The following is a 12,544-nucleotide window of genomic DNA, read 5'->3' on the forward strand; positions in this document are numbered from 1 at the left end:
TACAGACAATTTCCTCATTTCAGAGAGCGTTGAGTTTGGTAAAGGCTTTTGTACTCTTCCTTAACCTGTTTCAGAAATAGCACTGTCACCATTCGTCCCAGTAACTTATAGGATGATGAAAATTGACATTTTTCTATATAGAAGTGAAAAGAATATTAGTTTTATCAAAGACTAGATCCCCTCTTCCCCTCCAGTGAGATGTGAATTTGGTCACTTCAGGGCTTACTGTGCAGGATGATTTTAAGCAATAGTCCCTGTGGTTGCAGGCTCTATCACCTAATAATTGACCATGACAGGAATTATATGTCCAAAGCCAAGGGGTAGAGTGAATAGCATATGTCAGGGTCAATTATAAGGTGGAAGACCCTGCGACAAAAAAGACTGCACTGATTAGAGCATGATGTTGACATGGAAGCTGAAGCTTCAATGTTATTTCAAAGGGCACTGTCACAGCCACCCTTCCTTCAGGACTCAAAATCAGAGGCAGATTATGTCAAGTGGTTTATACTACACATGATGTCATACAGTTCAATGGGACATAGGAAAGTAAAACTGATTTGCTGCTTCTTTTCAGCAATGAAATGCTTTCTCTGTATCACTCAAAATAAGGCTCACTACTTTGCTAATTAGGTCAAAACAGCTCCATACTTACTAGATTAATTCCCTCTTGAAAAATCTAACTGTGAGATGAACAGTATTAAATGTGACACACTAAAATCTGCTTTGATTGTTAAAGTTATTAATGTTATTTTTACTGACAAAATTGAACAAATAGAAACAGTGGAATAAAAAGAAAATAGTCCTTTTTATTACTTACAGCTCTGTTATAAATATTTTATGGTACAGGATGATTTTTGCAATGAAACAAATGGGCCAAAAAACTTGCTGTTTGCTTATTCCCCTGAAACTTCACCAGCTTTAACATACTCAAATGTTTTAATCAATGACAAACTGCAGAACCATTTAGTAAGTGAGGAATGATCTCAAATTATATACCACTACAGTAAGAGAAGATAGTTCCTTTTTAGATTTTCATTGCAACAGTTTAATTTTCTGACTCTTTTCATTAAAAACTGTTTCTCTAATTTTCTGTGCCTCTGTAAAAATATCTCATCCATTTCTGCCTACAAGATCCCAGTGGTTTAGCTCAAGATGATGGAGAAGATACTGTAGCTTAATCTCATTAACTAGATAGCTAATTTCACTCTGTTCTCATGGATTATTATCCATGCCCGCATTTTTTCTGGGTATTTTGCAGCCAATAGATGGCTAACTCCCAATAAATTAAAGCCCATCGTTTTAGATTCAAATTTGTTGGATGATGAACACCTTTTAAGGATTATTGAGCCTAGTCTCTTTCTGCCTCTCTAGAATGGTTAATAGTCTCAAACATGCAGAAACACTCCAAAATTTCTGTCTTCAGTCTTCATTGGCAGGTATTACAGCTTCACAGGAAACATCCCATGTTAGATAATAGGTATTCGGTTTTGAATCTTGTACATGTACTTCTTTACAATAAACTCATCTCTGATTTACACTTTTTAAATGTATCATTAGATTAGCTCGCAAATTTTTTTGTATTTAAAATTTCCACAAAAATTGAAATCTTTATTTAAAAAAAAACATTTTTTAATAGCAGAGAAAAAGTGAGAATAGAAAAGTGTTTTAAACCTGCAAATATAACATCCCCACTTAAAATTTTAATTGCAATCAAAATAGATATTTGTAGAACAGAAACTCCTTTATTACTACAGGCTTTCTGGTGACATGGAAGTCGACTTGAAAGTACCTAAAGACTACACATGGAGAAAAAATACATTTAAATCCCATGAATTAGGCTGAACAGAAAAAGGCAAATTAATTATTTTGCCAGTCACACTTAATAGTTTCTCTTGGTTGTAATTAATATTGGTGCTTTCACTAATACAGTAAAAATTTTGAACACTGAAAACTCATCTATTCAAATGAAAAAATACTGTTCATCTGTCAGTAAATATTAATTTAGCTTGCACTAGTGCCTGATGGAAACACTGGTCATTTTGACAAAGGCATGACCTTATAAGGTTAATGTTATACTTTTGACCCTCTGAAGAATGGCAGATTGGTTAAGAAGTTCATCAAAAGCTTAGAAAAATTGACATCATATAAGGACAACCACCTATTAGTCAAGAACCTATATAATGCTACCTTTAGGCTAAATTCTGTTTCTGTCAAAAAAAAGCTGCTGAATTTCATAGTTCCGTAGAAAGAATTCAAATCACCTATGAAAACGACAAGCCTTGTCTGACCAGAACTAAGAATGATAGGATTAACTGTACATATATTTAGTAGTGTTTATATGGAGCACTGAAGAGCAAGCAGACCATAGACCAATTAAGACATTCTTCATGTATAGCTCTGATCACCAGGGCCAAGCCTGTGTGAATGGCTGGAGATCATCTTTAAGTCAATGTACACCTACTTTGGTCTAAAAAGAGATGATCAGTGTGACAAAGGTGCTCAAGCTAATCTTAACAGGTTGTTTTATCTAGGGCATCATGAACTGTTAGCTGGGTTATGCAGCATTCAGAGCAACACTCGTTACATCTGTTGAGCTGTAGAAATGTAGACACTAGGACCTGGAGTCCTCGTACATCTGAATGGGGAGAGATGCCGCCTGAGAAATTTCTTTTATTCAGATTTTAGTAGTATGCCATTGCATCTCATGCTGACAAACCAGATTTTTTTTTCTCAAAATATAATTCTAGTTTATCTCACAGAGAAAATGAAAATATCCTGCTTACAGAGAAGTAAGTGGAAATTGAGGGAAGCTGTCAATGATAGGCAGCTAAAGGAACTCTGCAGCCAGTTTCTCACTTAAAAGTCCAACATATTCTCCTGTAAAATCTCAAACCATTTTTCTGTATTACATAAAGAGCTTTGGGTTTTAAGAGACGCAAAACATTCTGTCACCTGTTAAAGGAGGAAAACACCTCAAACTGTACAAGAGTCAGAGCAGGACACCCTAATAAAGGCCAATAGTGGCATACTGCCAGCTACACCCATGAAAACTCTAACATTCCCATTCTGGACCTGGAAAGCAAAGGTGGAGGCGATTTCAAAATCTTTGTTTCAAAATGAAAATATTCTTCTAACGTTACATCTGCTTTATATATGCAGTATTCTGTTACTTACTGGAGATTATAATAGGAAATCTTTTAATTAAGAACTTCATTAGTTCACCTTTAACTGCCAATCACCAGATAATTGGCCCTTTGCTAAGAGGCACTGCAGCTCAGGTATGCTAAAATGACTGTTTCTCAGAATAACTTACTGAAAGTAAGTTATTTTTGGAACTCATTTATATGAGAACTTAATTAACTATTCCCGATCATTAGGGAAACTGCATTGCTTTTTTTCAATCCTCTGACAGGTTTCTCCAGTTACACTAATTCATTATCATTATTTTCAACTTTCTAGGCAGAAAAGAGGGGAAAAGAAACACTGAGCCATTGCAGGCCTTCTGTACAAACTAGCCAGTACTCCCTGAAGATGAAAGGCAGCTTTGGTGGATTTTATTGTTTGAGCTGCTGTGGCAGTACAGTAGAATGTCTTGGGGCAAGCAGTTTGAGTGATGGTGCACTGTCTTTTGTCCACTGTCAGATGGCAGAACTTTTTAAGAGCAGTGACACTACACAAGAGCTATTCCATTAGGTGAATGAAAGCCAACAGATTTTCTCATAGAATATGTTCCACATAATTTGAAAACAGAATCCTTTTGGGTAAAATGCAAATTTGTTTTGAAACCCCAATTTATTAATTCGATTTTGATGTATTTCACAAATTCTGGGACCCAAATGCCACTTTTTCATTTGTGCAAATAACTACCGTTGTCTCCATCAAGTAAAATTCCAGTTGCACTAGTAAATGAAGCAGACCTTGGTCCTACATTATTGTATTTAACTTCTACTTCAAACAAGTCTGACTTGTAAGTGAAAATTTGGTTTTTTTGGAAGCTGTAAAAGTGAATGCAATAGAACCATCCACCCAAAGTCCAGCTACACTGTGCCAACAATAGATTAAGAATAACAGACTTTTAAAAGATGCAGGACTTCAGAATTACTCTCTTTGCAGATCTTCTAACAATGCTTAGAAAAGATCTTTACAAGTCTTAGAATATTTGTTCTAAAGCTGTCTGATTACAGCTACAGATTATATGGCCTCTCCATTTTACAAAGCAGTACAATAATTTATGTACATGATTTTTACTTTCCATGTATCATTGCTAAGTATTGCAAATAAGCATCTTCTAAGTGTTCACAGCTACTAACCAAATTATTCTTTTTTGTGATAATAAAAAAGTAAACATATATCATTCAAACTCAGAAAATACAGAGGTGATGTATCACAAAATTACCTTCCTCTTTTTTTATTTTCTGGGCAATAAATCAAATAACTTTGTTCTGCCTTTTTTTACAGCTCCTCAGTGGTCTGGTTATTTTCTACTAGTTCATGTACTATGCAGTATTGTTTCATTCATTTCTAGTAATCTCTGCTAAAGTCTCCCTTCTATTTCAGAACAGGTCTCCATTACCTTTATAAGCTAAGAAAAGAAGTCCCAACACCTAAAAAAATTCCTGATGTTTCATCAGAATTTCACATCTAAGACACCCTCTTTTAGATCACCTAGGGTGTTTTGAAGAACAGAAAAAGCTTTCAAAGATTAACACATTACATCATCGTTAATAAACTACTGCCCTGTAAGCAATTCCAAGGCAAGTCAAATACTCTCTCACAATGCCAGACCGTGATGATCAAAGCATGAACTGAAAATTTTTTTTTTAATTTTTTTTTGCTATTATTCAAATACAGAAAAATCTATGTTGTGTTTATTACCTCTTCACAACTACTTATAAAATAAGTTTTGTACCAATTGTCATTTCTTAACTTTTCAAAAGGTGTATTTAGGAATGCATCATCACCTTTGTATCTGACCATAATTATTCATTCCTATTTCACAGTAATTTACTGTATAAATCATGTGCTGAGTAAAATCATCTTAAGAAAAAAAAGTGTTTTTTCAAGCTGTTTCATGAGCTGTACATATATATATATATATATATATATATATATATATATATATAATACATACATACATACTTGTCTCACTACGCATTTATTTTGGTACATCTATCACTACAACCAAATGGGTTTTTTTAGAATATTTTCTTCCATCTTATCTCTTCCTGGGAACTTCATACTCAGCAGCCTATGAGCAAGGAACTAATGAAAAACCTGAGTGGTATAGATTGTTACATAGCACTGTATAATACCATGTTACAGGGGACTGGTAAATTAGCACTCACAGTGCATACAGCGTTTATCCCAGCCTTGACGGACAAAGCATTCTGTGATATCTGCAGCGTTTGCTGGAACTAACTAGTCTCGCTGACCCTGCACAACCAGCTCCAGCCACGGTGGGCAACCAGCTCCAGTGGCTTCTTGCCCCCGTGTAGTCTCACAGGTCCTAGGGACCAAAGCCTGGAGAGTGGCAGCAGGCCCTTAGACGGCTGCTTGAAACCCTGCCACAACAGCAGCAGCAATGTCTTAATCTGCTGGTATAGGACTACTGAAGTTAGTCTAGCAATCAGGTTTCTTCAAGAGAACTAACCCACACGTTTCTTCTGTGATATGGGAGAAACAAACTTTGACTTAGCCTGCAAGCCTACAGGGGTGTCTGTCATGTGCCTCATGGCGGGATTGCTCAGAAAATCGGGCCAAAACAGGGATCAGACAAGATCAGATTTTTGGTCTGCAGCAGCTGAACCCGAGGATGCAGATGGACGTCTGGTGCTCGCCTGCGAGCAGAGAGGCAGCCAGGTCAGCTCTGCTGTTCCTCCCTCCTCGCTGCCGCGATCACTGCTCCGCAGCGATTTCTAAAGCCCCGCAGCAACTCCTGCCCTCGCAGCGGGCCCTGCCGGCCTCCCTGCCCCGGGCCGCGGTGGAGTTGTACAGTCCCTACAGTCCCCCGTGGCCTCCCTCGGTCGGCCCTGTTCCCTAGGCAGCAGTGGCTTGCAGCAGGTCCGCGGCTCTTCGCTGGAAGGCAGAAGGCAGGCATGGGGAAGCGGCAGGAGACCGATGACCCCAAATGGCCTGCGCGGGCCTGCCAGCGCGGCCGCCCTGCCCTCCATAGGCGCCCGGCGCTCTGCCTCCGCGGCCGCGCCCTCCGCCCGCCCGCCCCCGGGCCGCGCCCCCGCTCCGCCGGCCCGGCCGGCGCGCAGCACAGCGGCGGAGGCAGCGCACCTCTGCGGGCACGGGGACCGGCGGCTCGCCGAGCCTCGCTCTGCGCAGGCAGTCTGCCGGCCTGCCCCGGGAGGAGGGCCCGTCGAGGGGAGGCGGCCAAGCGGTAGCGGTAGCAACGGAGGAGCCGGCGGCGTGCGCAGCCCAAGGTGGCTGTGCGACCGGGCTCCTTCGCGCTGCGCTTGCCAGCCGTCGCCCACCTCCCTGTCAGTGGTTACCGCCCCCGGCCTGCGAGCAACATGAGAGTAGTGGCTTTGATCAGGTAACGCGCAGACGAAGCGCCTATGTGAGCGAGCGAGGGGCGTCTCGCAGGCGGAGAGAGGGCGCGGGGAGAAGCCCTGCCCCCCCGGGGGCCGCGCTCCACCCAGCGCCACCCGGGAGACCCGCCCGGCCCTTTCCGCCCGGCCTTCCCGCCCATGCGTTTCCTGCTGCCCCCCTGCCCCTGTGCCGGTTCTCGTTCCTTGCCTGTTGCCGGCTCTGCCTCTGGCTCCTGCAGTGGCTGCTTCCGAGTGCCGCGGCGGGCCTGTCCCTGCTTACGCTTAGGGAGAGACTGGGACACTTTCTCCTCTGGTCCTTTCCGTGTTACCGAAGAGTTCAAGAATAAGCGGCGTCTTTTTAAAATTAAACAAGAAAAAATACAAACAAAATAACCATTCACACCCCCTCCCCCTTCCCCCCAAACAACACGTACTGTTATTTCTCCCAGTCGCTTGCTCTCCCGGGTTCTTCTGTCTGCAGCGCGGCGAGAGCCGGAGCCGCCCGGGCCGCCGGCAGCTCCGCCGGGGGCGCAGAGCGTGGGCCGCGTGTCCTGCTCTAAAAAGGGGGTTCTGCTCATTTTGCAGTTCAATATCCAGGTGCTTTTGCTTTCCAAGTATCTTAAGCTCTTTCAGGATAGATTTCCTCAACGCTTAACGATTGATTTTTGTAGCATTTTTTTTTTTTTTTTGCGGGAGATTAAATTTTGCCAATTTTAAAATGATGAAGCTAGCTCGTTTAAAACGTTGGAGTTGGACACAGCCTTGTACTCCACCCCCCCCCCCCCCCGCTTATGTTTTTTGTAAGTTTCATTGTTAGTTTCTGCAGTTCCTGTAAATTTTTCTTTTAGAAACTTAATATTGTCTTACAAGGACATGCATGTGTGTTTCTTGAAGAAACCGTAGTTAATTTTAAAAGAACAAGCTAGGAAACCTCTAAATTGAAAAGAATTGTGCAGATGTGAGCTATGTATTTTTATTTTTGGGTGCAGTAGCTATTTACTTAAGCCTAAACATCTAATGTATTAAATTCTTTCAGAGAATGTCTAGTATCAAACCTTGTTGGAATTGGGGTTTGGCCACAACAGTTGCAAATCATTCCAAACATGCAGAAGAGAAAATACAGGAAATGTTGTCTGTTTTTCAAGGTTTGCACAAATATGGTGTAGGGAAAACCAGCTTCAAATTTTTTATTTTATAGATAAGACTTTCAGGATTATTTACTTGAATATTCTCTAAGCAGAGGAATGTGTTGAAAGGCAGGATGGAATAAAATCCTATAAACAGGTTTCTAACACAATTGCTATTTTAATGGTCTATTTTACAAGGATGGGTTTAGTTTCAGTAATAGTTTTAAGAAGAGTTTTAAAGAGACATCAAAGTGTCTGAAGTCTTTGTAACAGAGCTAGCCAAAGATCAGAGGGGAAAAAAGTATTTGAAAAGTGCTTCTTCTGCAAAGGTCAGGATTTTGTATGAAACTACTTTAACCTGTTGGGGTTTTTTTCCTTATAGAATGTTGGCCACACTAAAAGTTGATAGTCCTGTTTTAAGGTGGTATTTATGGGGTAAACCCTGCATTTTGTTTTTTGTTAAATCATAGACATTTTAAAGCTGGTCTGCAACCTGAAATATGATGTTTTTCAACTCTTTAAAATTCTTCTAGAATTTTCTTAACTGTAAGTGTTTATACTTGTCTATGGAAAGGAGTTTTGCTCAGAAGTCTTTTATAGGTTCATATCTTCACAGTTACCCAGGTTTTTTCTTCTGGTGTTTTGTTTATAAGTCTGTCTGTTAACATACTTGCAGCACCCTGACTGGCCTCACTTCAGAGCTTTCTACAAAAAGGCCTTGTGATTTTTTTTCTCTGCTGGGAATTGAGAGGGGTCCCCATGCTGTTTCAGTATTCTTCTGTGGACTGTGCTGAGTCCACCTTCCTCCCACAGCATGGGCTGTCTGGTTTCACTGGTCTTAACCATAGTGTGTTTTACATGTAGTTTGGAAAGTCTTGTAGGTGGGCACCATTTCATTTGTTTCTTGGTACTGTTAGTTTTTAGGGCTATGGTAAATAATGCAGAGAATAAATAACAGGACAGTAGCATGTTATTCAATGAGCACAAATTTCCACCTTCTAACTGATGGACCAATGTAAGCAATATGGACATTAATATGCATTTTAAAATGTCTTTGTGTATATATATACACATAAATTACTTGAAAGGATGAATAGCTTTATTCTAGTAACATTTTAATTTTTGATTTGAAATTTTTAAAATACTAAAATGCTGTAAAAAGCATAGGCAGTGTCTGTGTCTATATGTCCAGATTTCTGTATGTCAATATGTCTATTGCCATACAGTTATTTCTCTGAAGTGGTGTTTGTAGCTGAAATCAGAGCTAGTGGGAGACTTTTATTTTTTAGCATAAAGTCAGAAAGAAAGGAGTCTTTGTCTCATTACTCTGTTAAGCCTGGAAGTTCAAATTATGAAGTGAATACTGTCCATGTTTCCAAGCTATCAAGAACAGTGTCCAAAATTAATTCATGTATGAGTCTTTAAAATTTTTTTGTGTCTATATATAGGTTAGAAGAAAGTTGCTGGTATGCATTAGAAGGATGTTATGTAGAGATGGAGCCTTCAAGCAGGAATTTTTAGCACTGAAACAGAAGCAACTGCTTTATGAAAATCTGTTAAGTATGAAAGGATGGCATGTTTTATACTATTTCTACTTCAGGTTTGAATTACACAGCACATTAAAGATAGCATACAGTATTTTTACATGGATAAAAGCAGAAATTGAGAGGAATAACTAAAGGGTTACCTTCCTGTAGAGCACTTTCAAGCTCTTGTGTAGAGAGCTAGATAAAAGGGGGAGCTTAATGCTGGAAACTCTGAAGAAGTTTGTTTCAAAATCACAGAATCATTTAGTTTGGAAAAGACCCCCAAGATTATCAAGTCCAACACTTGAGCAGTCACCACTTGTCAATTAGACCGCAGCACCGTGTGCCATGTCCAGTCATTTCTTGAACATCTCCAGGGGTGGTAACTGTACCACCTCCCTGGGCAGCCCATTCAAATGCTTGACAACCCTTCCCATGAAGAAATTCTTCCTGATGTCCAACTTGAACCTCCCCTGGTGCAGCTTGAGGCTATTTCCTCCAGTTCTTCACTTGTTTTCTGGGAGAAGAGGCCAAGCCCCACCTTGCTCCAACTCCCTTTCAGGTAGAAATAGTAAGTGTGTGACCACAAGGAACACAATGGTCTATTGTAGCAAGAACTGCTATGTGTTCTCCTGTATGTAGTGATTCTAAGACAAAATGCAGGTTTACAGAGCTTGTATAGATCTCTGTTGCCGTTCCTGCCATGGTTTTTATGCCTTGGCATTTAAAGAAGCTGCATAGAATCTCTACCTGTAGTTGTACTTTGAAGGCCATGAGTCTGAATATGGATCTTTTAAGCAGTGTGTATTCTAGAGGTCTCTTATTGTAGATTGTAGTATTTCTTCTTCTATTGATTAAAATCCATAGAGATACTTTTTCAGTTACATCAAGAGAACAGGATTCTTTCCTCACTGATAGTGGAAAAGGTTCCTGTAGATGTTGAATGAAGGTCAAAATTAATTGTATCCTCTGTGTTGGAATTCATCTCTTGGCCTCAAACAAGAATATGGTTATGTTTGCTTTTATATGTTTTTACTAGCAGCAATCATTTTATTTTCAGTTAAATGCAGTAAAAAATTCACGTGTTCAGTCCAGTGTCAACTGAAACTACTGCCTGTAATAATTAAAGTTTTTGGGAATGGGAAGTATGTTCAAAACATTGAAAGTTTAGGCAACATATCCCAAGAATATGTTGTGGAGGAGAATTGTTATGCCTAACATACGATCAATGAGTTTGGAAAAGACCTCTAAGATATTGGGTCCAGCCATTAACCTAACACTGCCAAGTCCACCGCCAAAATGTGTCCCTAGGCACCACCTCTACATGAAAGACCTAATTTAAAATGATTACTGATGCTGGCAACTCACTGGAGCAGATTTGGGGTTTTGATTCAAATTAACTAGTTATGAGTACAGAGTAATTAGTCTCTGAAGTAAAAGAGTCTTTGAAGAGATTCGGTGTCAGTGGCTCCTCTTCATGTAACCTCTCAGATTAACAGTAAGATACAAAACTGGTTATGTGCTTTATGATTACTGCATTTCGGCACTATACATACGTAGTAAAAGAAGTAATTTTTTCGCTACTGTTATTATTCTACAACTCTTCATAACTTCTAATTTTATAAGCAGCTCTGATAACACTAATTTTTGAACAGTTAGTCAAAAGGTATAAGGGTCTAAAACTTTTATCTGTACTTTTAATTGCCACTATTTTCTTTTTCTTACAGTGGTGGGAAGGACAGTTGTTATAATATGATGCAATGTGTTGCTGCTGGGCATCAGATTGTTGCTCTAGCCAATTTAAGACCTGCTGAAAACACAGGTATGCAAATCTTATTTCTTACAGGAAAAATTTTAAAAATCTGTTAGAAACAAAAGAATCACAACCATGCCTGAATTAAGTTCTTTTTATGTGTTTTTATCTAGTTTTGCATATTGAGGGTCAGTATAGAAACTTAAAAGAGGTAGAAAAAAGAAAATGCTGTGATGTATCAAATGTAATTTTCCTTAAAGGGAAAAAAACCCCACAAGACGAGAAGATCACTTATAAGAAGGCTTACACAATTTGAAAATGAGAATATTGATATCCTGGTATTAAACAAAGTGGTTGTGTGAGTTTAGAATCACAAATGTTAAAAGGTGATAGACAATGTCATCAACCAAAACTAGCACTGTATTTCTAGAAACTGGTGCTAAACTAAATGCTGTAAACCATTCCAACTGCCAAAAATGTGCCATTGTGCTGCTGCTCATCTGTTTTTGTCTTTGTGTGTCTTTCTCCATTATTCTAACCCAGCATCTGTGAACTGCATTGAGGAACTGATGTGGGTTGGAATTGACTTTGACGTACGTATTTTTCCTGCTTTTTTCCTTCCTTTTAGGTTGGAATGATTTTTTGATCAGTTCCTCACGGGCTCCACTTTATTTCTATGAAAAAGGATGGGGGAAACTCAGGTAGTCAGTGGTGAGGTGAGAGGGTGAGCTAAAAAATTTGTGTATTGGACTAAAGCATAAATTGAAGTGAGACTGGAAAAGTGAGTGAGTTGTTCCCAGTTGGAAGGGGAGAACGCTAAAGTTCTCTCTAACTAGGTTCGCTGTTCGACATATGTTAAGCATTTAAGTATGGTATTTGGTAACTGTATGGTAGGAGGGTACACAGAAAGGGAAGGAAAAAGGGAGCTGCCATCACCAATGAGCCACGGGCAGAACTGGCAAATGCTGGGAGAGTATGGGAAAAAAAATATTTTCTGGGTAGGTAGGACATAATAATCTCTAATCTTGTTGAAATGCATTGCCTTCAAACTAATTTATCCACATCAGAAATGTAGAATATTGTCATTAAAATCATAAAATACTCTCTTTAAGTGTGTAGTTGGAAATTTTATAGAAAGTTAATTGTGGTGCTTCAGGCAGCAGTGGATTCTATGCCATTATTTTTATTTTAGCATGTATCACTGTTGCCTGGAGAGTCTCAATTAATAAAGAAATTGTATTCTAAGCAGAATATCACTTAAAGATGTTGTCATGTTCATGTATGTTGAAATCACTGGATTTTCCTTTAAGTCTACTCTTCTGGTCTAGGTTGGTTAGTTGTGATCTGGGGTTTGGATTTGCCTGTTTTGTGCAGAACCATATCTGTTGTGTGGCATCAGAGATGACTGACCTAATTCTTACATCAGAAATTTGTTACCTTGGTTAGTTACAGACCTTAGGTATACGGCAGAAATGTTTGATGTCTCTATGTAAATTCAGTAATAAAGTACCAGAGTTACAAATTAGCATTAAAATAGTGAACTGTGTTAGCTTGTAATAAAGTGGAGATTTCACTAATAATGATGTATTACTTTATCAATCT

At 39.3% G+C, this 12,544-nt stretch overlaps 1 protein-coding gene across 1 annotated transcript in view; it reads left to right on the forward strand.

Annotated features, from left to right (window-relative positions):
- The first annotated feature begins 6,313 nt into the window (after positions 1 to 6,313).
- The window catches only part of DPH6 (diphthamine biosynthesis 6), a 198,354-nt gene continuing 192,123 nt past the window's right edge, over positions 6,314 to 12,544 (forward strand). Inside the window, exons 1-2 of the mRNA XM_066188341.1 lie at positions 6,314 to 6,541; positions 10,917 to 11,011. Coding sequence (XP_066044438.1) covers positions 6,519 to 6,541; positions 10,917 to 11,011 — 118 coding nt within the window. The 5' untranslated portion in view covers positions 6,314 to 6,518. The remainder of the gene's footprint in view (positions 6,542 to 10,916; positions 11,012 to 12,544) is intronic.

This window comes from Chamaea fasciata, unplaced genomic scaffold (genome assembly GCF_029207755.1).
Source record: "Chamaea fasciata isolate MVZ Bird 193981 ecotype frontalis unplaced genomic scaffold, bChaFas1.0.hap1 SCAF_7, whole genome shotgun sequence".
NCBI classification, from domain to species: Eukaryota; Metazoa; Chordata; class Aves; order Passeriformes; family Sylviidae; genus Chamaea; species Chamaea fasciata.